Genomic DNA, 27,216 nt, shown 5'->3' on the forward strand with positions numbered 1-27,216 from the left:
AAAAGGCTTTGAATATTTGCCTAACTTTTCCTTTTCAGATTGTTAAACATTTTGAGAATTGTTTAATTTTCCCTTCAGATTTTGAAATGACATAATGATTGATAGTTGAAGTAATGTAATTATGCTATCATGCCATATTCTTTTTGATTTCATATGTAATGAAGTAAACGTCAAGTAATCCTAAATTGAAGACACTGCAATTTTGCAGATTACAGATTGATCAAATCACAACTGTGAATTGTATACCTTAGCTGGATCTCTTATGATCCTAAGTTTAAAAATACTTTTGACTAGTGATTGCCTTGAAGTAAATCTTTAAACTGCAAGATGGTTTTGATTGTATAGTTTGATAAGTGAGATCAACTAATGGTTAAATGTTAAAACATATTATTTTAAAGTAGATGTTTTTTGCTATTATGCATCTGTGTTTTATGTGTGTTCATTATTGTGCTTTTGACAAAAGATGATCAAACACTGATGAGGGATGATTTTTCTATTCTGGTTGCCTGTATTATTCATTGTGATTGAATGTTTCGATCTTATTCTACTTTGTGATGTAATTGATGTACGGTGAGACCACACTCAAATCTGAAGACGCCTATTGATTGAAGTATTGACCAAATTATTATTAGACTAATGTTATCAATAAATGATAAAAAAGGAATAAACTGTCAAAGAATATTTCTATCTTTACTCCTAGATATTTAACCTATTCTGTGTGTTGACAGTTACGACCAAACCTGCTTCTAATCTCCCGTAAGGAATGTGATAATGCAGTCATATGTTGATACTACCAGGTTTTATGTCCTGACCTATCAGGCACAGGGGGGATTTTACGACTGTGAGAACGCTGGCTTCTTAGCACCACAGATGTTCTCTGTGATCTCCTGTGTCTCCAGGTGTTTACGCCGATCCCCAATATGTGGATTTGACTTTCTGTAAACTAGTTAAAGGGTATACCAAGATGCGAGGCTGATCAGATTTGACATGGCAACCCACCAGGGCAGTCAGAATATCTGGCTGTGTGACTTGTGATGTGAATTTCTCCGGCCGATACTTGTAAATAAACATTCAGTGTTTGACATCAAAGCTCCAACTCTCCTTGTGTCTCTCTGAGTCCTGACTCTCCATTGCTGCAGAAGTTTCCCTTACACTTACATGTATTTAAAAGAAGACCTTAACCGAAAGTATTATTTAATGTTTTAATAAAGCCTAATTAGTTTGTCTGTTTTGCACATCCTCATATTAATATATTTGTACATCCGGCACTAAATTGTTTTATTGTAGAGATCATTTACAGTATCTTCTTGATATTTTCTATTCTATATTTCTATCATTGACCTTCTACTTTCCCCCTAATTTGTAAGTACTCTTAATATTTAACCTGTTAAGCCCCAAGTACCCCCTCGGCGGGTCCTTTTTCTTTTCTTTTTTTTCACGACACTGTGTCTCAGGGGATCTTAATATTTAAGAACCTGTTAATGTGTTATACCAGATTAAAGGGAATAATCTCAGCTAATTTCCGATACTAACCATTTTTACCAAAACAAAACACAAGTCTCATATGAAGCATCTAAATGACCCCTGAGCGAAAAATGAACTACGAACTCGCGACAGGGGAAGCAAACACAGACATCACAACACGTACCTTTACGTAGCTTTTACGGGAGATCGTCTCACCGTAGCTGTCAATCTGATCAAAAGACGTGTTCAATGGCATTAAAACGAGAAAAAAAGCGGCTGAATCGGTTAATCCATAGGTTGATAATGTGTCTGTGGCTTTGAACAAATTATTTATAATCCATAATTCCATTTTTATGTAAAAATCGGAGAGTAAAAGTTAGCTGCTAATGGTAGCTACCAGAGTTATCGCAACTTCCAGTTTTGGCTATGCGTCACCCTCACTCCTTATTTGGTCATGTGTGTGTGTATGTGGGAGTTCCCCTCGATTCCATTGGCTCTGACGGTTAGAAAGATATGTCAATCATCAAAATCGATCAAGGGGGGCCAGAGATATGGAAAATCCACCCAAATGTCCCCATAAGTGTTTTTTTTGTGCTAAATCTCTCTAAAAAGGTCACATTTCACTTGTTTTGCTTCAATCTTGATACAGGGTACTTATTATATGTTGTAGTTAGGATTCCTAAAGCTTTTAGTCTACCATCCCATCATTCAAGGGTGGTTTTCACTATAAGTTTTTTTTTTTTTGGACGGACGGACGGACACCATAATTTACATTTGTTTACTGTGTTCAATCTGAAAAATGAAAGACATTAAGAAAAAAGCATTTTAAAACAGTCATTAAAAAGCAACACAATCTACCTGCATTGCAATTACTCTAAACGTGTAATAACGTGCTTTAACCAGTAGGTGGTTTGGGTTAAAAAACTGTCAAGTTTACAGCGTTAACACAATAAAAGATACTGCTGTTTCCGGTTTAGTTTACGAAACCAGGATCAAAACAATGATTCAGAATCCAAGGTTCAATTAACCTGTTAAGCCCCGAGCCTGTTTTTAAGGTCTCAGGCTCAAAAATGACATTCCCAGAACAAATGACCATATCTTCCATTCTAAAAGGGTTCTCAAAGCAAGGTTACACCTGTGAGTTGGATGTAGAAGTGTCAGAATCAATATAGATGTTTTTATTTTAAAGTAAATTCAGATTGAACACAGTAAAGAAATTTTAATTATTGTGTCCGTCCAAAAAAGAAAAAATGTACTTATAGTGAAAACCACCCTTGAATGATGGGATGGTAGACTAAAGGCTTTAGGAATCCAAACTACAACATATAATAAGTACCCTGTATTAAGATTAATGCAAAACAAGTGACATTTGACCTTTTTAGAGAGATTTAGCAACAAAAAAACCACTTCTGGGGTCATTTGGGTGGATTTGACCTATCTCTGGCCCAACCTGATCTCACCAGAATGCGTGACTCCACCACGACTCCTTAACACCGCATTGTGTGGTGGAGTCACGAACTTTGCTACATTTACATGTCTGCACCACGCAAACAACGCCAATGTAAAGTGAATGAGGCTGCTTTGTCGTGGTGCACACACACATTTCTACAACGTCCATTATTTTATTCTATAAAGCGTTTTTTTTAAATCTACTTTATAGCTTGTAGTAACTCAAGGGAGGCTTCTTTTATTTTATTTGTATTTCTCCTCAGAATGTATTATGGTGCATTAGTTACGATTTATTTTTCTCAAAAAACAGTGCATTGTGTGTAATACAACTGTGATTTGTATTAAATTAGTTCGTTTTTAAGGAAGGCCAGAGCTTCAGCTGTGTCAAATAGATTGTTCCCTTTAGTTAACGTTATTTAAAAGAACATTATATTCCGATTTGATCATGTCCCCTAACTAATTTAATAAAAATCACAGTAGGTACGTGCTGTGATGTCTGTATTTGCTTCCCCTGTCGCGAGTTCGGATCACTCAGTGATGATATATATACCTAAATAATCTGTGGAACCTCAGCTTTAATCAGATATCTTGTATGTGCAGCTATGATAAGTAATAAGGGTATCTTTATCTTGAGTTTTGTGCCAACGTGCGTTAGCATTTTTCGCTCAGGGGTCGATGCTTCTTATGAGACTTGTGTTTTGTTTTGGTAAAAATGGTTTGTATCGTCAACTAGATTATTCCCGTTAATCTGGTATAACACATTAATAGGTTCTTAAATATTAAGATGCCCTGAGACACAGTGTCATGAAAAAAAAAAAGAAGTACCCGCCGAGGGGGACCTTGTGGCTTAACAGGTTAACAGTGCATTCAGCATTACATTTAATATGTATGCTGCTTATCTGTTATTACATGATATATACATCTAAAGCAAGTCCAGTTGTCCCAGACTCAGCCCTAAAGATGTCCTCCATGTTATGTACTTCTGCTTTCTGATGAACCTTCAGCTACTACAGAGCTGTAGAGTAAACACCTCAAACAAATTGACCAATCAGAATTGAATATTAAACTAAGCCATGTAATAATTTATTTTGAATCTATTAAAACTGGGTTTATTGTAGACATTTGACTTGATCTTCACACTCACACACTGTGCATAGAAAACAAGACATACTCCGCTTGCAGTACTGTATGATCTTTATTAAAGAGATATATGTGGGATTATAATTGTATCTGCCCTAATACATGAGATATACATAGAGGAAAATGTATGCAGATGATGCCTGGTTTTGGCCTTATCTCCTGCGTCGGCGAGAGCTGGTAGCTGGGGAAGAGATCTGCCCGCGGCGCACCACAGAGCAGTCGGTGTCCAGGCAGGCACAGGCCTCGATGTGGGTGTAGCTGAAGCTGATCTCTGTGCTGTCGGGGCAGGAGAGCTGGATCTGCCTCTTAGACGTAGCCACCTCCTGGCAGCAGGAGCATGTGTGTTGCAGAGCTCGCATTTTGATAGAATAACTGAGGAGAGAGTGGAACCATGTGTGAAGATAAAGGTGACACAGAAAAAAAGAAAAAAATACAATATTATATATGTACATGTATATGTAATGATCAGTGTACTACTCTAAGCTTCATCAAAGGCAATAACAATGATGATGTCATAGCGAAAGTACAAAGCCTGAGATTATTTTTACTACAGTTTTTTTCAGTTGCTATAACACATAGCAGTGGGTCATTTTGCAAGATATATGACGTGTTTTGCACTTTGGGTGTGTGGTTTTCTGAATTGTGTTTAGTGTTTTGAGAAACTAAGTTTCCAAAAAATAAGTTTTAGCAATTGAAAAAAAAGTATTATTATGTGTACATGAGGGGGACTTACAAGGTGAAGGTTCCACATGCTCCGGCGCAGGACGTGACATTAACGACCTCTTTTGAGAGGCAGCCCTGGTTCTCCACGATCACAGCAGTGCTGCTCACATTGCAGGGCTGACCTCTGCGAATACCTGAGGCAGGACAGAGGAGGGATGAGATCTTTCTATCTGACCTGGTTTACACATTCATAGCAGCTGTATACCCTGGAGGCTACTTCTCCCGCTTTGATGGTAGCAGGTCATGGTTGAAAAGTATTTTCTTTTAGTAAGAACATGACTACTTAAGTGAGCTCCTAGCTGTCAGGTAACTGCCCTGGATCAATACCAAAACTAGTTTTTGAATGGCCTGCTGATCACAATGCTTCTGAATGGTTAAATAATAAGTTGACATCAATGTGAAGCAGAGAGAGAGGAGAGCCTGCTAAATAGTGTGCAGGTTCATGAAAGCAATACATACAGATGTGGCAGCATCCGTCTGGAGCGACAGTCTCAGTTCCCTGCAGGAGACACACAATCAGATCACATCAGTATACTGCTGCTTCTCATAGTGTGTGTGTGTGTGTGTGTGTGTGTGTGTGTCTGTGTGTGTGGGGAAGTTACCGGTATGCATTCTGCTGGGTCGTAGGAAGGACACATGGTCTTGGCCTCAACAGTAATGAAGTGATTAGCAATCTTCACACACTCAAACTTCACACAGGGGTTCCAAGCGGGACTCCAAATGGTTCCAGGCTAAAGAATAAAATCAAATAATTAAAAAATGAAATATATTTTGTGTATGAAGGTATCTGCTACGGGTGGGGAGATCCCCATTATGTCACATTCGATGGAACCTACTATGGTTTGCAAGGCAACTGTTCCTACTGGCTGGTGAAAGAGATCTCGCCCAAATATGACTTCAGTGTTATAATTGACAACTACTACTGTGGAGCAGCTGACGGCTTGTCCTGTCCTCCATCACAGTCTTCTACAAAAGCTACAAGATCTTTATAACACAAAAGGAAATAAATAGCACGTTTAAAGAGTGCTTCATCAGAGTCATCTGATCTTCATATGTGGAATGTTGCCTTGTCTGCTATTTCTTTGAATGTGTGTGTGTCAAGGAATAAAGATGCACTTCATCTCTTGTGGATTTCTGCTGATTCTAGTGGCATGACCGGAAAAACTTGAAGAGATGTCACACCAGGGGTTATGTATGTTTATAAAAAGATTTACGCAAAATATATTGCTAAATATGTTCCTAAACACAGCATGGTTGGCATTAACCAAAAGCAAACAAAAAATGAATGTTGATGACGTCACATAATCATCACATCTAACCTCTTTCACTCTCTCTCTCCAAACGAACAGTGCATGCACACACACATATACTAACCTTTAATGAGTGTGTGGAGTTGGGCAATGCGACAATGCAGCTGATCTGGACACACTTTCCACAGCACTGATTAGGCCTGACCTGGTACTCATAACCCTGAACAAAAACACAAAGACTCATTTAGCACAGTAAAACAATTAATATCATAAAATCTGCTGGAGATCTGATATTAACATCTGAAAATGTGCAGTATGAGAACATCGCAATTTGGCTTGACATTAGTAGTCTGTTTGGTTTACAGTATTGCTTACTTTGTAATAAGTTGTATTAAATATTTACAGTGGCAGTAAAGATAACAACTAAATACAGATGGGCAAACACAGAACACTTAACCTCTTGTCTATGTGTGTGGCTGGTGTGAAGACAAACGTGTGTCCTAGCAGGAGTAATGAAAATGGCCTATAACTGGATTCACTTTGTGTACTAATTAGATGGTTTTAAATCAAATGTGGAAGTGTTCTGTTTTTCTTTTGCTTATCCCATATGCTTTGATTGAACCTACAATCAAAGCAGAACAGAAAAGTCCACTTCAGAGCTCAGTTTTGAAGGGCATTAATGTGGATTGAAAAATGACAATGCCGAAGTGCTTGCCTTTACCTTTGAAAAAAGAAGATGAATGTTTCTTGGATAGAATGTGATTAATTATCATAATGAATGTCACAAAGAACCTAGGTAGCATGAACTTAAAAACAAATATGTATGAGGGAGCAATGTGGGACAAATAAAGGACTTCTGGTTCGGATGGAGGGCTGCTGATCCAAGAGGGCACCAGATTCCATCACCCCAACATAAAGTTTACCAAAACTATGACTTAAGTCAGTTAAGGAAACACATAACTGTATGGTCTGGCAAGTACACAGCCTACCAGCAAACACTGTGCACAGTTAAAAACATGTCAACAATTGATTGGATGTTGAACATCTTACCACAGGGCAGTGTGTGTCACATGGTAATGGATGACATTCTATGATGTTCTGGTGGCTGCTGGCATCTGTCCGGGGACTACATATGCACATCTCACATGACTTCATGGGCACTAAGTCTCCAACCTGGGTAGACAGGGTGAGCAGTCAGCAAGAAGACATTCCCTCTCTTATGCAGTCCTCAGTAATACACATACAGTATAGTTATACGTTCATACCTCCGAGTTAATTACTGTGTTGTTGGGTTGTGTTTTATAAATGTAACTGGAAAAGTGGCCACTAACATATGTTCACAATTTATTATTATTCACAATCGATGGAAAGAGGACTCAAACATGAACCAGCTCCTCGTTGATATGTTATGGCTTATGTATTCAACTTTCCATTTGTAAGAGAGACTGCATTATGATGCAAGATTAACTGAATCCAAATGTCCAGTGGCTTTCTATGTATTTGGTTTCAACAGATCTAGTGCACATGTGTTTAGAAATAATGCACTTTTTGTTATTTAATATACTGTAAATACTGGAACATGCAAATAAACATTTTCCTGGATTCATTGGCAGATCCCACACTATAAGACACACCAATTCCCACCTAGATGTGTCTAAATGTTGCATACTTTTTTTATTTTTGCAATTGTTTAAAGCTAAACATCAGGCAGTACAGCAACAACCACCATACATGTCCCACACTACTACGACTTAGTAGTTCTAAACATGTTCTTGATGACATATGGCTATAGAAAGATGACACAGTCACTATGTTTTAAACGAAGCCATCTTGTAATCCTTGATGAGGATGTATTATATTCCAATCAGATTATATTAACATGTGGGATCTCACCTGATATTGAAGGTTGTTGAAAACACACACATCCGGAATGGGCTCTGTGAAGGAAACATACCAATTAAATTCAGATTAATTCTGATGTAAAAATCCTAGTGAAAATGAACCTGGTTATTGAGTGAAAGGATGGACCAGCATGGCACACTCACCGCAGGAGTAGTTCGAGCAGCAGACTCCCACAGTGGTGTGGAGAGTATAACCCACAGGACAGGACGGCACAACCCCAGAGCACTGCTTCACATCACACTCTGTTTAAACACAAGACAATAAGATAAGATTCATCTTTACTCTATACATTAAAAACATCCTTATCCTAATCAGAACAGGCAAGAAAAGACCATGGTTTGGTCATTTTTGGTCCTCCATTACAATTAACAAACGTACAATTCTCTAGGTTGTTATCTCACTTTGAACATGGCTTCCTGCAAACACCCTGCCATACATGATCTAGTGAAACCTTAGTTCATCCTGACTCCAGCTCATTTGGAACAACCACTGCATACATTCTGGAAGCATCAGATGTTTTGTTTTATACATCAATGACTTCTTACAACCATCATATGTTGGATCTGTCTGACACATGGTTCCTGCACAGAGATCTGGCTGCCTCCCTTACTCATCTGATAGGCCATCCTTGGGTTCAACTTAAAAGGGACAAACACAACGTGAATAAACTTCTTGCTGCTCACTTACCACACTTATCCTCTTGACAGCAGCCAACAGTATTAGTGACTTTAATCTGACCCGGCTCCTCACAGCTGACAGGTGGCAGTGTTGGACAGGACACGTGACTGCATGTGACCTGCAGTGTGTCCTCTTCACAAATACACGTGTTACAGTCTTCTGTCCACGTGGAATTGGCCTGAGGACACAATGTTAAGGTAAGTGTGGCAGGAGGCATAGTATTATCAAAGGGTTAAGATAAAGGGTTGAAAAAACATTTACCTCTTTCCATTTTCCCTTTGCCAGTCGACATATTTCTGTTAGGAGGGAAATAGAATGAATAAAGTAATTTACAATAATGTGTGGTTTGGCCAGCCAGCCTCAGGAGATAAGGATAGTAAAAACTGAGTGTGTTAAAAATCCTCATATCTTTCCTAACCTTATGTTCAAACTTCATATTCCAAATGATGATTAACCATTACAACTTAACCCATTGCCTACGCAGGTTGCTTTCAGTTTGCATGCTCCGTATTAAAATTGGCTAAGACCTAATATCACAGCTTTACTGTGCTACATCACTGCGTGTCTACCTTCACTTTAAGTTGAATATGTTGGTTTTGATAAACCAAAAGAGGTTAAGCAAAAACCTGTATATGTGTGCAGGTTATTAATTATAAGGAAAAGTTGGCAGTTCTGTGATACAGTGGAAAATGAAAGACATGTTTAATACATTTCACTATACCTTTAGAATGTCAGCGACAGTACGGCAAAGTAATGGTAAAATACTTTAAGGTGAAAGATAAGGATAATAAATTCAGGTGGTCTCAGATCAGGTACAAACCTGGCAGAAGGGCCTTAAAGTTAGCTTCCCTTACATCCTAATTGTTCTACAGCACACAAACTGTTACAAAAACAGTCAGATACAAATACAGTCCATTCATGAGATTGCCTTTACTGCTTTTGCCATAGAGAAGTGCCATCTGCCCTTACCACAGGTAGGAACACATTCATCAGAGGCGGAGGAGACGAGGTTGGTGCCACTGGGGCAATAGCAACCCTCCGTCTCAACAGTATCCATCTCTCTGAACTCATTGACAGTACTGATAAACTTCTGGTTGTACCTGCAGAAACAACAACATATTGTGTGAGAGCCAATGTTGTATGTGAGTCAAAACATAAATGAATGTTGATGGATTGACTATGAGAGTTGGTGAATGTCTGTACCAGGAATCACAGGTAGGCTCCACCGGAGGGCCACAGGGCTGATACACTTTGGGACTTGGACATGTATATGCTATAAGAGACGAAGACAGAATAAACATCATGCTTTTTTAAGTTGAGGTCATTGCTGTGATATTGTTATAGTGCCTCTATAACATAATCTGGTTGCATACCACAGAGTCCTTTGGTGGAATTCCTCCAGTCGATGCATATTCCAGCCGAAGCACAGACTCCAGCGTAAGTTTGTAAGCTGATGCAGCCAATGTGATTAATGTGCATGTGACAAACGTCAAACTCACAGGCCTCAACAAAAGGACGGTAGTCAACGACCTTGTGGCAAGCTTCAAATACACTGGGGAGTATGAGATGTATTGTCAGAATGGACACAAGCTGAATACATCGTTACACATCAAGACATGCAAATCAATAAACCAGTATCTGTGTTGTCTAATAAGAGCTTTTAAAGAGAGGAAACATGAAATATTGCTGGCTTTTTGTCATTAAGACAGAAGAAGTCAGTTATCAGTGTTCTTTCAGTGCTTCCTTTCCAGTAGTGTGTGCTATAGGTATTAGTGCATGTAAGTGGTCTACAAAGGCTAACATCCCTGTGTAAAATATATATAAAGTTTATACTTACCTACAATAAGTGAAAGAATTTGTAAATTCTCAAAATCATCAGCTGAAATGTATTATTAAAACTAAGCATTGTTAAACCTGATGTTATTGACGATTAGAGTTATAGATGACATGTTTTCCTATTTTCCTCCTACCTGCTCTCGATGATCTCACAGATGCTTGTATTGCAGGTATCGGGCGTAGGAGTTGTGTTTGGTGTGGGAGGAAGTTGTGTACAGTTGCTGTCAGTATGCCACTCGTGAGCCATATTAGGACATGAAGAATCAATTTTGCCACTGGGCAACATGCAGTCATCTGTCCGGTTGTTATCACATGTGCCTGGAGAAACCCTCATCATTATCAATCACACTGATGGCAGAATGTGTCGAATAGGTACAATATATTCCATCTTATGTAAGTATTAACTTCACAACATATTCAACCTCTGTAGACATGAAGCATGTCCATCATCGAATGCTTTCCAAAGTCTACATACATTGAGATGCTTTTTATTTAAACTGCAGGACTTACCACACTGCCCCCAGGTGTTGTTGCCAAATTTACTATAGGGCAGGTCAATGCTGAATATGAGCCCTGAGAAGGTGATCTTGGCATGGATTTTAGGGATTACAAGCACTGTATCAATACCAGTGGTGGTTATACGGAAGTGCCCGTTCTGGTATGCAGGACTTACATGCCTGTCATTGACGGAAACCTAAAACAAAAAGCAGAAATTACAATTTGTAAGGGTCAATGCATTTGATAATTATACAAATAAGGATCAAATCAGTTCTGTAAGGTTCACACAATGGGTTGCATTTGCGATGAAGGGAACAAAACAGGGTTGAAGCTAAGATAATCACTAGTTTAAATTTAAATGAAGAAAGTTAAAGGTGGGGTATGTCATTTTGGAGAAACCAGCTCGAGTGCGCTAGAATTTGAAAGTACACAACCGGAAAAAATCTACCTCTTCCTTCAGACTTCCTTACAGAGCCCCTCTCCTCCGGCTCATATGACCAATGAGGCTACGAGATAAGTGTGTGCACAGATGGAAGGCTGACAGGCAGGTAGGCCATCCAATCATTTTGGCTAAAATGATTGGTCGTGCTTTTACAGTGCTACGGCATCCACAGATGAAATTATGTTATGTATTTATTGTCAAAGCATTTCATATATTCATTGCTATCGGGATGTTAAGAGCATTCCATCAAATATAAAATAAATTACATACCCCACCTTTAATAGTTGCTTTGAATTACCTGATTTTTAAATGTGCTATTTATTTCCTTTTGTGTTATAAAGATCTTGTAGCTTTTGTAGAAGACTGTGATGGACTGAGGACAGGACAAGCCGTCAGCTGCTCCACAGTAGTAGTTGTCAATTATAACACTGAAGTCATATTTGGGCGAGATCTCTTTCACCAGCCAGTAGGAACAGTTGCCTTGCAAACCATAGTAGGTTCCATCGAATGTGACATAATGGGGATCTCCCCACCCGTAGCAGATACCTTCATACACAAAATATATTTCAGTTTTTTTATGACATTTCACGCAACTGTTGAAACAATATAAGTCAAGAATATAGAGAAAGAAAAGAAGATAAAAGATTGTTTTAGGTAAAATGCTTTTACATGTTCAACCTTTGGACTTTTCAACAAGCAACATTTTAGCAGGTCAGACTTACATTGACATTCATAGTGGGAGCAGCATCCTTCATCATCCAGCACTTTAATTGCAGCAAAGTTATTTGCACAGACTACAGGCTTTTGAATATGGCACGGTCTGTGGCTCATGGAAACGTTGCCATTTATACACGTTGCCTTAGTACAGTTACTCATCATCCAACTTTCACCATTCTGTGAGAATAATTAAAGATTGTTGTTTAAAAATATAGATGAGTGGTTTTAATGCATTCATAACAATCAAAGGATTTAACACCTGGTTCCATTTCTCAGTCAATTAAATGAGTGGTATCAGTGGTCTTCAGCTTTATAAATGCAGGTCAGAAGGGGCCTGCTAAACCAACTAGAAGGCAGTACTGATCATGTTTCAGCACGTTTTTTCACCAAAGGATTGAATAAAAGAAGACACCACGTATAGCAACAGTAGCAATTATGACAGAAGCAGAGGCTACAGTCAGTTGCATAGTATATCAGCTAGAAAACTCCATAAGGGAGGGATGGGACACAAAACAAAGGATGTTGACTTTGTTATTTAAACTAAAATCACATTTTCTTTCTAAACTTAACCAAGTAGTTGTGCTGACTAAACCTAAATAATTTGTCAGTAGGTATAACAATTAATAATGCACATTTCATTATCTGACAACAGTTTGTGGGTTGAACAATTGCGTATAAAAAAAACATTTGTATGGAATATAAATCAATAATTACCTGTTTTTGACCTTGACCTGTTACACAAAACACAGGTGGAGGATGTGGAGGATGTATATCACATGGCTGTCCTGTGGTTACTACATGACAGCTCTCATTGCAGTACCCTGTGTAACAGTAGCCATCATGGTCTGTCTCATTGTATACTATGGAGCCTGAAAATGAGACACAGCAGGTTTGTGAAAAGGAGTCACGTATCACATAATGTTATATCCAGAGTTCGGAGGGTTACCCTAAATCTATATTCTCTTAAAATGATTAGTTAAATGTTAAACAAGTTTAATTAATAAACTTATTTAAGTATCACAATATAAAAGTGATGTACCTGATTACTTTCAGTTACTTTTGGATTACCTCAATATGAAATGCAATGCCATCACCATGCAAACACTAAGATGGCTTTTACTTTAGCGTATTATGTAGAAAAACAAAACAATATCAACTTAGAAAAGAAGAAACCAAATGATTCCGTATAAAAAATGTGTCCTCTATATTTAAAGGATAGGCTTACAGAATAATATAGTTGAATTCAAATCAAACACGGTATTTTTGTTTAATAAATCAGATATCCACCCACCGCATTTAAAAAAAGAATAAAAAGAGATTTCGAAAAGAGAGACTAAATGAAAAGATAAAATAAGATTCAGTCTTCCTATGATCTAATTATCTTATTTTCAAATGTATTGTTACATTGTAATCCTGCTAGTAATCTCCATTATTTTTATGTAAATATAATTGAATACAGTTACTGCATGTTTGGTTTATTGTTCTATACACATTTAGTATAGGATTGTTTGGTACATGGTAAGTGTACAATTTAGGTGGAGAAATGGGAAATGGGTTTCGAACAAATATCTTATGTAGTATAGGCCTTTATTTTATTTTTATATTTTGTTGTGATATCACACTGGTGTCTGAAATAGATATGACCCGTTTTCAAGATAAATCCGTTATTATGAACAGTACTTACCAGCAGGAAACTTTGTACCATTATAAAAACATTGGCATTGTGGCGAAGTAATTGGTTGATTGGTTTCTTCTGTCAGTACAATTATCGTAGTGGAAGGAGTTGATGGCGTTGCAGTTGTTACTGTGGTGGAAGGCGTTGAGGGTGTTGTAGTTGTTACTGTGGTGGAGGGAGTTGAGGGTGTTGTAGTTGTTACTGTGGTTGAAGGAGTTGAGGGTGTTGTAGTTGTTACTGTGGTTGAAGGAGTTGAGGGTGTTGTAGTTGGTACTGCGGTGGAAGGAGTTGAGGTTGTCGTAGTTGTTACCGTGGTGGAAGGAGTTGAGGGTGTTGTAGTTGTTACTGTGGTGGAGGGAGTTGAGGGTGTTGTAGTTGTAACTGTGGTGGAGGGAGTTGAGGGTGTTGTAGTTGTTACTGTGGTTGAAGGAGTTGAGGGTGTTGTAGTTGTTACTGTGGTTGAAGGAGTTGAGGGTGTTGTAGTTGTTACTGTGGTGGAAGGAGTTGAGGGTGTTGTAGTTGTTACTGTGGTGGAGGGAGTTGAGGGTGTTGTAGTTGTTACTGTCTTGGAAGGAGTTGAGGGTGTTGCAGTTGTTACTGTGGTTGAAGTAGTTGAGGGTGTTGCAGATGTTACTGTGGTGGAAGGAGTTGAGGGTGTTGTAGTTGTTACCGTGGTGGAGGGAGTTGAGGGTGTTGTAGTTGGTACTGTGGTGGAAGGAGTTGAGGTTGTCGTAGTTGTTACCGTGGTGGAGGGAGTTGAGGGTGTTGTAGTTGTAACTGTGGTGGAAGGAGTTGAGGGTGTTGTAGTTGTTACTGTGGTGGAGGGAGTTGAGGGTGTTGTAGTTGTAACTGTGGTGGAGGGAGTTGAGGGTGTTGTAGTTGGTACTGTGGTTGAAGTAGTTGAGGGTGTTGTAGTTGTTACTGTGGTGGAGGGAGTTGAGGGTGTTGTAGTTGTAACTGTGGTGGAAGGAGTTGAGGGTGTTGTAGTTGTAACTGTGGTGGAAGGAGTTGAGGGTGCTGTAGTTGTTACTGTGGTGGAAGGAGTTGAGGGTGTTGTAGTTGTTACTGTGGTGGAAGGAGTTGAGGGTGTTGTAGTTGTTACTGTGGTGGAGGGAGTTGAGGGTGTTGGAGTTGTTACTGTGGTGGAAGGAGTTGAGGGTGTTGCAGATGTTACTGTAGTGGAAGGCATTGAGGGTGTAATTGGTACTGGAGTGGAAGGTGTTTGACAGTCACAGCATTTCAATCTAATCTCATAATCAAAACACTGTTGCGTAGGCCCTTGTTGTGTGTTGTTGCAAATGAAACCAACATCTTTGTTGCAAGTCACAGTTTGTCCCATCTCTGACGTGGGAAAACCAGGGTAAAGAACAGATCTACACTGAACTTCTTCAGGAGCTGAGCATATAGGATAACCAGCAGAGATTATATTCTGGATTGATTCATCATCTCCACCATTGGGGACTGATGTGGGCTTGCCAAGGTTGATCCATTCTGACCAGCCACATGTCATATCATGTCCACCAGGGCAAGGTGCAGTTGGGATTGGTTCAGGTGTTGTTGTTTCGGTTGTGGTAGAAGGTGTACTAGTTGTTGTACTCAAAGGTGTTGAGGCTGTAACTGTGGTTGAAGTAGTTGAGGGTGTTGTAGTTGTTACTGTGGTGGAAGGAGTTGAGGGTGTAATTGGTACTGGAGTGGAAGGTGTTTGACAGTCACAGCATTTCAATCTAATCTCATAATCAAAACACTGTTGCGTAGGCCCTTGTTGTGTGTTGTTGCAGATGAAACCAACATCTTTGTTGCAAGTCACAGTTTGTCCCATCTCTGACGTGGGAAAACCAGGGTAAAGAACAGATCTACACTGGACTTCTTCAGGAGCTGAGCATATAGGATAACCAGCAGAGATTATATTCTGGATTGATTCATCATCTCCACCATTGGGGCCTGATGTGGGCTTGCCAAAGTTGATCCATTCTGACCAGCCACATGTCATATCATGTCCACCAGGGCAAGGTGCAGTTGGGATTGGCTGAGGTGTTGTTGTTTCGGTTGTGGTAGAAGGTGTACTAGTTGTTGTACTCAAAGGTGTTGAGGCTGTAACTGTGGTTGAAGTAGTTGAGGGTGTTGTAGTTGGTACTGTGGTGGAAGGAGTTGAGGGTGTTGCAGATGTTACTGTAGTGGAAGGCATTGAGGGTGTAATTGGTACTGGAGTGGAAGGTGTTTGACAGTCACAGCATTTCAATCTAATCTCATAATCAAAACACTGTTGCGTAGGCCCTTGTTGTGTGTTGTTGCAGATGAAACCAACATCTTTGTTGCAAGTCACAGTTTGTCCCATCTCTGACGTGGGAAAACCAGGGTAAAGAACAGATCTACACTGAACTTCTTCAGGAGCTGAGCATATAGGATAACCAGCAGAGATTATATTCTGGATTGATTCATCATCTCCACCATTGGGGACTGATGTGGGCTTGCCAAGGTTGATCCATTCTGACCAGCCACATGTCATATCATGTCCACCAGGGCAAGGTGCAGTTGGGATTGGTTCAGGTGTTGTTGTTTCGGTTGTGGTAGAAGGTGTACTAGTTGTTGTACTCAAAGGTGTTGAGGCTGTAACTGTGGTTGAAGTAGTTGAGGGTGTTGTAGTTGTTACTGTGGTGGAAGGAGTTGAGGGTGTAATTGGTACTGGAGTGGAAGGTGTTTGACAGTCACAGCATTTCAATCTAATCTCATAATCAAAACACTGTTGCGTAGGCCCTTGTTGTGTGTTGTTGCAGATGAAACCAACATCTTTGTTGCAAGTCACAGTTTGTCCCATCTCTGACGTGGGAAAACCAGGGTAAAGAACAGATCTACACTGAACTTCTTCAGGAGCTGAGCATATAGGATAACCAGCAGAGATTATATTCTGGATTGATTCATCATCTCCACCATTGGGGCCTGATGTGGGCTTGCCAAAGTTGATCCATTCTGACCAGCCACATGTCATATCATGTCCACCAGGGCAAGGTGCAGTTGGGATTGGTTCAGGTGTTGTTGTTTCGGTTGTGGTAGAAGGTGTACTAGTTGTTGTACTCAAAGGTGTTGAGGCTGTAACTGTTGTTGATAGAGTTGATGGTGTTGCAGATGTTACTGTAGTGGAAGGCGTTGAGGGTGTAATTGGTACTGCAGTGGAGGGTGTTTGACAGTCACAGCATTTCAATCTAATCTCATAATCAAAACACTGTTGTATAAGCCCTTGTTGTTTGTTGTTGCAGATGAAACCAACATCTTTGTTGCAAGTCAAAGCTTGTCCCATCTCTGACAAGGGAAGACCTGGGTAAAGAACAGATCTACACTGAACTTCTTCAGGAGCTGAGCATATAGGATAACCAGCAGAGATTATATTCTGGATTGATTCATCATCTCCACCATTGGAGCCTGATGTGGGCTTGCCAAGGTTGATCCATTCTGACCAGCCACATGTCATATCATGTCCACCAGGACAAGGTGCAGTTGTCATTGTCTGAAGTGTTGTTGTTTCAGTTGTGGTAGAAGGCTTTGTTGTTGTAGTGGTATGCGTTTTCTGTGATGTCGTTGTGAAAGTAGTAGTAGTTTGTGGTGTTGTGCTGCATTGAACTGTTCTGCAACATTCTACCCTTATTTCATAATCGAGACATATGGGAGGAAACTGTAAATTGTTCTTACACACGAGTCCTTGTTTATTACATGTCACTTGTTGCGGCAATTGGTGAATGGGAATTGTTGGATATTCCTCAGCACGACATTCCACTGCCTCCGGATCCTTGCAGATTTTAAATCCTTTCTGAATGATGTGTTTGATGGTTTCATTGTCTCCAACTCCATTACCATATTCAGGGTAGTCGGAATTTATCCATTTTGACCATTTGCATAACGTTTCCTGACAAGGTGTTTCTGTAACATGTGTGGTTGTAAGTATTATTGCGGGCTTTGTGGGTGAGATTGAAGGTGTCATAGAAGGACTAGGCTTTGTTGGGCATGCACTATAGTCACAACACAGAAATCTGACTTGGTAGTTGAAGCACTGTGATCCTGACTGATCTCCATTTCTGCATATGAGCCCCTTAGCCAGATCACATTGCACCACTTGTCCAACACTGTCAATGGAGACATTTGGGAATTTCTCAGCTCTGCATTGGATCTCGCTTGGCTTGGCACATAGCTTGTTCCCTGCCTCTTTAATCTTGTCATACGTTTCACTGTCTCCTCCTGGAGTTCCTAGAGTTGGGAAGCTAGTATCAAACCATGGTGACCATTCACAGGGATTGCATGGGACTGGAACTGTATGGGGCTCTGTGGACATACATAAAAGTGGGCTGGTTATTTAGTATATCTTACACGATACAGCTGAATATGACTTCAATAAAAAAAAAAACGATGTTGCACGTACCTGGTGTGGTTGTAAAAACAAAGGTGGCTGAAGACTGGCTTACTGTAGATGTGCTTACAATGGGCATAGGTGTTGTTGGTGTTGGTACTGGGCATAAATATGACCCCTTGTCAATGGTACCATTTGTCCTACACACTGCTATGAAGCAGTTACCAAGCCCATCTGTTGTGTTATAGATGGTTTTGCCAGGGTAATATGTTTTATTCAAATATGTGCAAGTACAGGCTGTAAAAAGATAATATGTTTGTTAACATAGTTAATTGACATATTTATATATTTTTACAACCCTTAATCTCTCTTTTAGCATACCTTGGGCATCATAAAAGCATTGGATGCTCGTTGAACTGCAGTTACTGCAAGAAGAAAAACAGAACATATTACTGACAATAATATTGTTTTCATTGAATTTGAACCTGCAACGAACCCATACATCCTTGACTGGGACATGTATTATATGCAAGACGTACCATGTATGACAGTTTTCTGTTGTTGGAACTTTGTCAGTATTATTATAGTATCTCCCCTCTTTATCGTGACAGCCACATAGTTCTTTTGAAACACATGTCATAGTATCTTCATCAAAGTATGGCTGAGCAGGAGGACATTTTGGATAGCAACCTAATTAAAAACAAAGAAATGGTCATGTTGGAATATTTGCAGATTCATGGGTACAACCAGATTAAATGCTTTTTTTGTACTTCAACCTGGCATTGTGGTTGAACGACAACTTTAAAATAAAGAACTTTAAATAAATCCAGCCAATTTAAAGAGACAATGCGTTCAATCAGAAATCTTCAATCTTGAATGTGTTTTTGGGGTTAGTTCAAGTTATAAAAAAGCTTAACTTACCTTCAAGAGGAGGAATCTGTAGAGAGCAGCTGCCTGATGGATTCCTGCAGGTTTTCATACAAGGAGATCCGCATGGCATGTAGTGCCATTCACATTCTCCAGGGGGATTGTAGTAATCACAGAAGAGAGCTGGAAAATAAATGATACTCTCAGAGAAAGTGCTGATGATTTTCAAAGTGTGGCTATACTATTTAAATACTGGCTACAAATAAGTAGAAACATAGTATGATCAATACGCCAATTGAACTTCTTGAGTTAATGCTGAGTAGTTGTATAAATATCCAAAGATAATATTGGTCTCCGAAGTTTTCTCTCAGCCCTGACAAGTCCAACCAGTGATCAGAAGTTCAGCCTAATGTCATTGGTCCCATGCTGGCTGCCGATGTGGTATCCAGCTGATTATCTGGTTACCTAGGAAACGCCTTGTCTGATTAGGAAAGAAGCCATATATCCCACTATGGATCTAGAATTAAGTTGATTAGACAACTGTATTCTTAACCAACTAGAGTTTAAATCAAGAGTTGCAGTTTTACACTCTTCTCTCTGTTACTACTAAAGCAGTTGCCCTCCCAAAACCCCACAGTGACTGTATCTGCCCCAGGGAGCAATACAAATGATATAAAGTATGTAGCCCCCACTGACAAAGGTTATAATATCCAGCACATCCTTTTTTACCTTAGTGATCTTGATAGGTATGTATTTATCTAAAATAACTTTGCTTGTTACCTTATGTAACCCTGATTAATTTAGTCTATTGCCTTAAATGATTGTTCATCTTAGATACTCACGACAGATATTTGGGGTTCTCCATGGTATACAGATTCCAGCTTGATTACAGGATTCAGCATAAGCAGCTACAGCAGTGCAAAAACACTCACAGTCTCCACCCGTGTCACAAGCACAGGAGTCAAACACACATGCATCATAGTATGGAGTTGGATCCACCTACAAAAAAATGATATTATTATACAATAATGGAAGAAAAACGCTATTTTTTTCCTTTTCTTTTCCAAGTATATTTCTGCACTCCTTTTTTTATGGTATTTTTACAGTGTGGCATTGCTACTTTAACATGAGTAAAGGATCTGGATAAATCTTCCACCAGTCAGTCATTGAGTGAACACCCTGATAAAAGGTGTAAACATGTCCATGTTTGAAGACACTTTATATAGCATAATCAGTAGGTTATGTGCTGTCTTCCTAACAGGGACAACCTTCAGGCCAGCAGGCTGAAAAGGAAAGCTCATGAATAGTCTAACATGGTCTCATCAACAACCTACAATGGAGTGGCAGGCGGAGAAGACGTCACTCTGTATAAGGCTGCACTGTTTCTGCGACCAGGCCTGTCGGTATGGGTTGGTTGTGCAGGGGCTGCTAATGCTCTGATCGTCGGGGCAACTGGGTAAATTCTTCCAGCTGTTTCCAAACACCAGTGGGTTGACCACCACAGCATTGCCCCTTGTTGTGAAGTCATTATTTGCATTGCCGTCATAATTGCCACACAGGCCACACACGCGACCCTGAAAAGGGAGAGGTCCTTAAGTCATGGCTGTCGGCTTGAATATCCAAATTAATAAATGTTTGTGACAATAAGACCAACAAAATGTATCCGGCGGTACCTTATATTTTGAGCTTAGCAGGATGAACAAGCTGGTCTTTCTGTCCCACATGAGAATGAGTCCATTGTTGGCTTCAACTACCAGGTAGATGCCCATAGTGCTGTAACGGAATGGAACTGAATGTTCATCTCCACTTGAAAGCAGCTGGTAGCGTCCCTCTGTTAGAATCACTTCTGCATTCTATAGAAAAGGACATATTTGTATTGTTGATATAGATACATTACAGAGAGACAGACACACAGATGGATGGATATTTGACTGTTTACCCCCAGGAAGATCCTGATTGTCTTGGAGCAGGTGGTTCCTGTGGTTCCACAAGGAACATTCTCAGAGATAACTCTAAAGGTTCCATTACTCTGTGCACTGCAGTAGTCCTGAGGAAGGCACACACACACAGAAAAAAGACATCAATATTAGTGGCCCTGCTCGACTCCCGTTCTCTGCTTTGTCAGGGATATGTTGTTTGAACGAACTGACAGGGACAGTTAAGGAAGCAGGGAGATCACAGTGGTTTGAAATAACTCTACAAGCCAAAGAACTACAGCAACACATTCAAAGAATGGTGGTTCCTCAAAAAGCACTCCTGATTCAGATCACTGGCCCGTCCTAATAATAATTTAATGTGAATTTAAGATGTTGGAATGTTTATCTGTCGGTCTTGTCTCGTGCAATTAAGCAAGCCCATTCAATAGTAAGGCATATCTCTTTGGTTTTCTGCAGATTACCAAAACCTTTTGTGGGATAGGGTTAGTTATAACATATTTACCACAATTGCATTCATCTGTTCTGTCTCTCTGTTTGTGAGTGAATTTATACCTGAGTGAGAATGTATTCACAGCTGCCATCGAAGGTGAAGCGTTTCTGATCATAGGTCATGTAGTGTCCTGCTCCGTAGACAGAGCAGGACCCATCACACGTCTCTGTAGTGCACTGCCACTTCCTGTCTTTACAAGTGCTGTAAACAGAGAGATTGGACTTCTCATTGTACGTGTCACTCAAAGATGGAGGTGCAACCAAAACACTAAAGTAAAAGCCTTTCCCTCCACTTAGGGTAGGGATTCACCTACCAGGTGTTGCAGTCCACCTTGGTGCTCTCTCCAGGCTGGTAGGAGATGCCGTTGTAAACACAGGGGCAGGCGTCTGGCTTGATGCAGCCTCCTTTACCATCAGACATCATCTCAGATGGACACATACACCCGGACACGCACCCAGTGGACACCTGCAGAAGTTATCAAACATACAGTTGTATGTTTTACTTTGATTATCCAAATATTTGATCCATATAAACTAGTAATGTATTTGCAGATAAATGTTCCTCTATGTTGGGAAAAAGGTGACTCACACAGGCCATGTCTAATGTGTTGCAGCTCTTCTCACACTCAGTTCCTTTAGCAGCTGGACCATGGGTAGAGCAGTTGAAAAACTCCATAGGAAGAGCACAGGCTGCTAAGAAAAGACATGTCTGAAATTACTATACTTCATTCTAAAATGAATCTTGGTTTCTTTCTTTATATTACTACTGTTGCCCTTATTTTATGCAACATCAAAAATAAACTTGTTTTTCTGACAACCAAGATGGTGCCTTGTTGATGGAGTATTTGTGTTATCAAGATATAATATAACATGTTTTTTTTTACATGTAAACAAGCCCCATCACTCTAACACACAGCCAGAGTATTTCATGTCCCTTTAGGGACTCCGTATATCGCCATACTAACTGCAGTTGTATGATTACCATCAGCTATGGCCTCCAGTATAGAAAGTACAGCAGATGGGAAGTAGCGTTTTATTCTTTTGTCTAAACGGCAAATCGTTCTTTTTTTAGTATTTGTGATGCAAACTGTCCACTTGCACATATTTCTCCCAGACTTGTTGGCATTTTGCCTGTATGTTGTCTTGATCTGAATAACACATCTAAAGTTCAGGCTGTATCTTGCGTGTTGAAACGCTGTACACAAACATAACGGTAACAGTGATAGTGGTTCTAGAGGCAGTTGTGTGTGGACACATTAAACAAATTAGCTTTATAGGTGTTGGTAGGTCTTTGTGATCAAAGCTAAGCAAGCGTTTCCCTGCTGTCTTTTACCTGACCCAACACATACATGCTCAGTTTCAGAGAGTGTTAGTGATCAGTACATTCTTTGAAATTGTCATAAACTGGGTTAGTATTTTCAAATATAAAACAAGTGAAAATGATGATCTATGTTGGCAGACAGCAACTTTCCAAGGATCTAAATCTGAAAGGGATATCATGTTTGAAACCTGTCACAGCTGGATGAAGTCCTATTGTCTCTTCGATGCTAAAAAACAACTGCTCTGCAATTTCACTTTGAAAGCTACCATTAGGAAGTAAGGCAACACTCCCTTTCAGGTGTTTCTATTGTGTTACTTACATAGCTGTACAATCATCTCCCCAATGCAGCCCAGTTTACCGTCCTTACAGGAGCTAGAGGAGGAATATAAAAACTCATGAATATACATACACGTATATAACACAGCAGCGCACACTTTACACATTTGTGAAATTCTGACTTTTTACAAATATGTCAGAGATAAACATTAATTTGTTCCTCTCAAGCCCGAAAGAAAGGAGGGAAGATCCAAAGCTGGCACAAAGGAACTACAGCCATAATGTTTATGATCAGTTGGCATACAATAACTGTTCCCGCATAATTCACAATTATTTTAAGTCCACACATATACTTCAGTTTTTTTTCAGATGCATTAAGGCAGGGGGGTCAAACTCAAATATACAGTGGGCCAAAATAAAAAAATGGGTACTAGTCGAGGGTCGGACTGGTTCAATGTTTATTGCAAAACTTATTGAAATGAACTTCTTGCACATATTAAACCTGGAACTAACAAAGCTTCAATGATTGCCTATAAAAACAACATTAAATAATCAGTTGCATTCATGTCTTATGGCTCTATCTGCAGCTTTTCCTCAGTCATTTCTTATGAGTACATTTTCCCACAGGCCAACAACAGCTTCAACAAAACTATTTCCCTCAAAGAAAAAATAAACATGCCCTGTTGTCTCAAGAGAGAAAGTGCAGAAGGAAACATCCATTGAACTCAGTGTGCTGCTCTGTGATGCTAGTTCAGATACTTGGCATCTCATCTTAGGTGCAAGTTCATCAATGTTTGGGCTCAGGCTCTGAGCTGAGGAAACCCTCAGGATGGAGTGAAGGTGTGCGTGCAATATACCGGCAGGCCAGATCTAATAGTAATTCAAAATTATCCTGTGGGCCGAAATTAAATCCACCAAGGGCCTGATTTGGCCCCCGGGCCTTGAGTTAATGTGCATTAAGGGATAATATGGGGAATCATTTCATCCTACCAAATCCCATACACATGCCTGGAATAACAATATCCAAAATAACAAAAGCTTTACGTACCACATGAGCCCTTGCTTGTTAACGACCTGTCCAGGAGGCACCACTGAGCCTTCGTCATAACAGGGACAAGCCGTAGATGGAACACACTTCCCGTTGTCATCCAGGTAGGTTCCCTGTGCACAGACACAGCCGTCAATGAGGGGGAAGGAAGCGTGGCAGCTGAGGTCCGTGGAGCCGAGGCAGCGGCAGGTGTGGCTGCTGGTCGTGATGCTGTCTGAGTACACCATGCTGCTGGGGCACGAGCTGGCATATTTCCCTGAGGAGGACACAGCAGAGTCAGTGCCGGCCACATGAAGGCCAGTGATGTTTAGCCCGTTGTGCTGCAATGTCACAGCAAGATCTCTTTGTAGATTTGCTGCAGGGCTTTAGGTTGTTGGATGTGTTTTCCTGCAAATGGTTTTGGTTAAGGGTCCAAGCAACAACAGAGTTACAACCCCCTTGTTCTGGTTATTAGTGGATTATTAACATAACTATTAGTATTATTTAAAAAAAAAACTAATGGCCTTAAACAACAATGTAGAAAATGTAGTCTGGCCAGAGTGCTGTGTCCCATTATCATTCTGCTGAAGCTGTCTTCACACCATCAGCAGTACACGGTTCTGCGCTGGCTGTGCCGTTGTGCTCCTCTGGAAGGAGGCTTGCTTTCGGTAAGACATCATAGTCCATTCTACTGTGTAGCAATGACTGGAACAGCGTCTACTGCGACGTTACCTACATGATGGCAGAACTGATAGAGGTTTTTATGGAGATTTCTCGGGAACTGTTCACATTGTATTTTCCAGTTACCAGTCTTTAAACACTGATAGAGTCCATACTGTGTTCCTGTCTTGTTCTTCTGCTGATTTCTCTCTCGTCAACTCCATACCTTCTTCTGTGTTTGGTTCCTGCTCTTGTTCTATTCATTTTTTCACTGGGGGAATTTAAAGTTTCTTGTTCTCCACAAATATATAAAATATTACTCTGTGTTTCTGATGGAGAAAAACTAATGTTTTTATTGGCCACAGCTGAGGTTAAATTGAGCAGACTTCTTTCTGCTGATTAATATAAATGCAAATGTCCTCAAAGCATCCCTAGCAATAATCTGTTATCAAACAAGAGCAGACTGCTCTACAATACAATATTAAAAGCAGTAAGATCACTTGTATTGCCATCATGCTCTCAGATTCAATGCTTCCATACTGATGCAACACTTTGGGTTTGACTCTGCTCCACAGTTACACAGTGCTCACCACAGATGGTGTTCCTCCAGCCGCTGAGGTGGATCCCTGCAGCTGCACAGGCATGGACATAGGCGGAGACTGCAGCACACATGCAGTCCTCACTGTTCTCAGAGTTACAGCTGTCATACATGCAGTTCTGGGAGGAGACGGAACGGAAAAGGAAGGGCAGTGTGAGGTCATGTGACAGGCCTGGAGACTGGTCTAGGAACAGTCCACAGGAAACAGTGAGACTCACCTCTTTGTAAGAGTCAGGGCTGATCTCTGAGTGACAGGAGGCAAACACTCCCTCAGGCTCACTCAGCATTGAGCACCAGTGCTGGGCGTATCTCTCTGTCGGTGACAAAACAGAACCAACATCAGACATTCTGAAGAACCCAAAGTGTCAGCAAAGAGTGGAAAGAGTCAGACAAACCATTTTCCAGACTAAGACTGCAAGGCTTCTCAAAGCTGCTCTTAACATCGCGGCAACCAGCATGTGTCTTCCAACTGTTGACAAAACCAGCTGCTGTGGCATCTGGAACCCCACTGAGCTTCAGGAAGTCATCCGCCTGGTTGCTGTTGAAGTTGCCACACAGACCTGCAGGCAGGAACATCATGATCAGGACCCCCACAGGGCACTTTACTCTGTCTATCCAGATTCCCTGTTCTTTTAAACTGAAACAGACTGATGCGTGATACATACAAATGCCATGTCCCACACTAGCGTTAAAGGACATACAAACTTTGACGACCTCTACATTTTTTACGGTTGAACACCTTTTTAGTTATTATTTTACTCAGCCCCAAACAACTCCAAAACAAATGACCTAAAGACAGACAGGACTCACTCTGGATGGCATTAACTTGGCCTCCAACAAAACCTTAAGGAACCTCAGCATTATATTTGATCAGGATTAGTTCTTTAACGCCCACATAAAATAAATCTCAAGGATCGCCTTCTTCCATCTGGGTACCCTTGCTAAAATCATCCTGCCTCAAAACGATCCAGAAAAACGATTCCCTGCATTTGTTACTTAAAGGCTGGATTATTGTAACTCATTATTATCAGGCTGTACCCAAAATGTTTTAATTGTGATATTGGGTTTACTGTTTGTAACAACAAACACGGATCAATAGCCAGCACTATTTGAGTTCTGAAGTACAGATGACTTCAGGACACATACCACAGGTGTTGGCCTGGTAGTCGCTGGTCACTGTGAGGTGGAGCTGCATCACCGGGTGGAGCTGCACCTCCAGCAGCACTCCCACAGACGTCTGCACCAGCAGGTAGAAGGAGGACGCTCTGAAGGCCGAGATCCCAGCTGCAGGGGGGACGGGAGTTTGTTAAACAAATCTATCACTTTCTGCAAGCTGTCATCCTATCCAGCTCAGAGGCAAATGGAATGACTCTGGATCTGCAGTAAAGATGGTCATGTTGTTTGGTTGGTGGATATGTGTAGAAGTTAAAAAGAGAAGCTCATCAAGTGTAGTATTACTGATCTCATGCTGTTGATTTCCTTACCTGGAAAAAACGTATACTGTATATCAGTGGTGAAACATCTGGGCATTCAAGGTATTCAGAGAATACCCTGAAACACTCAGATAAAACAATTTAATTCTATTAAAAAAATGGGTAACACTTTATATTAAGGTACACAAATTAACCATCAACTAGTTGTTAATTATCGTGCATATTAGCAGAATATTGGCTCTTTATTAGTCATTATAAAACTCGTATTAATGCCTTATTCTACATGACGATATTCTACAAGTAATAAGCCATTAGTTGAGAGTTTCTCCTCAATAACCCTCTAATTAGTGCTTATTTATTGCAAGTAAGGAAGTTGTTCATGAGTTTTGGTCTTAATATGCGCTGCTCAATATGGGCCTAATAAGACAGCAGTGCCACAATAATAGTAATTATCCCATAATAACACTTAACAAATATTATGGTCTATTCTTATGTAAA

General features: G+C 40.2%; 1 protein-coding gene across 1 annotated transcript in view; it reads right to left on the reverse strand.

Annotated features, from left to right (window-relative positions):
* Positions 1 to 4,138: 4,138 nt before the first annotated feature.
* LOC117546351 (mucin-5AC-like) overlaps positions 4,139 to 27,216 on the reverse strand; it is a 30,035-nt gene continuing 6,957 nt past the window's right edge. The window contains exons 13-48 of the mRNA XM_034216562.1: positions 26,432 to 26,569; positions 25,681 to 25,845; positions 25,504 to 25,598; positions 25,278 to 25,404; positions 24,049 to 24,304; positions 23,044 to 23,096; positions 21,993 to 22,096; positions 21,718 to 21,869; positions 21,467 to 21,605; positions 20,917 to 21,024; positions 20,651 to 20,830; positions 20,312 to 20,551; positions 19,820 to 19,976; positions 19,032 to 19,160; positions 18,650 to 18,800; positions 18,492 to 18,535; positions 18,183 to 18,407; positions 13,784 to 18,085; positions 12,814 to 12,968; positions 12,105 to 12,276; positions 11,681 to 11,928; positions 10,953 to 11,136; positions 10,577 to 10,760; positions 9,980 to 10,158; positions 9,810 to 9,879; positions 9,576 to 9,706; positions 8,868 to 8,902; positions 8,616 to 8,784; positions 8,072 to 8,170; positions 7,920 to 7,963; positions 7,077 to 7,199; positions 6,151 to 6,246; positions 5,379 to 5,507; positions 5,236 to 5,275; positions 4,787 to 4,910; positions 4,139 to 4,425 (exon numbers count right to left, since the gene is read on the reverse strand). Of these exons, the coding sequence (XP_034072453.1) occupies positions 4,206 to 4,425; positions 4,787 to 4,910; positions 5,236 to 5,275; positions 5,379 to 5,507; positions 6,151 to 6,246; positions 7,077 to 7,199; positions 7,920 to 7,963; positions 8,072 to 8,170; positions 8,616 to 8,784; positions 8,868 to 8,902; positions 9,576 to 9,706; positions 9,810 to 9,879; positions 9,980 to 10,158; positions 10,577 to 10,760; positions 10,953 to 11,136; positions 11,681 to 11,928; positions 12,105 to 12,276; positions 12,814 to 12,968; positions 13,784 to 18,085; positions 18,183 to 18,407; positions 18,492 to 18,535; positions 18,650 to 18,800; positions 19,032 to 19,160; positions 19,820 to 19,976; positions 20,312 to 20,551; positions 20,651 to 20,830; positions 20,917 to 21,024; positions 21,467 to 21,605; positions 21,718 to 21,869; positions 21,993 to 22,096; positions 23,044 to 23,096; positions 24,049 to 24,304; positions 25,278 to 25,404; positions 25,504 to 25,598; positions 25,681 to 25,845; positions 26,432 to 26,569 (9,167 nt within the window). The 3' untranslated portion in view covers positions 4,139 to 4,205. The remainder of the gene's footprint in view (positions 4,426 to 4,786; positions 4,911 to 5,235; positions 5,276 to 5,378; positions 5,508 to 6,150; positions 6,247 to 7,076; positions 7,200 to 7,919; positions 7,964 to 8,071; positions 8,171 to 8,615; positions 8,785 to 8,867; positions 8,903 to 9,575; positions 9,707 to 9,809; positions 9,880 to 9,979; positions 10,159 to 10,576; positions 10,761 to 10,952; positions 11,137 to 11,680; positions 11,929 to 12,104; positions 12,277 to 12,813; positions 12,969 to 13,783; positions 18,086 to 18,182; positions 18,408 to 18,491; positions 18,536 to 18,649; positions 18,801 to 19,031; positions 19,161 to 19,819; positions 19,977 to 20,311; positions 20,552 to 20,650; positions 20,831 to 20,916; positions 21,025 to 21,466; positions 21,606 to 21,717; positions 21,870 to 21,992; positions 22,097 to 23,043; positions 23,097 to 24,048; positions 24,305 to 25,277; positions 25,405 to 25,503; positions 25,599 to 25,680; positions 25,846 to 26,431; positions 26,570 to 27,216) is intronic.

This window comes from Gymnodraco acuticeps, unplaced genomic scaffold (genome assembly GCF_902827175.1).
Source record: "Gymnodraco acuticeps unplaced genomic scaffold, fGymAcu1.1, whole genome shotgun sequence".
Taxonomy (NCBI): Eukaryota; Metazoa; Chordata; class Actinopteri; order Perciformes; family Bathydraconidae; genus Gymnodraco; species Gymnodraco acuticeps.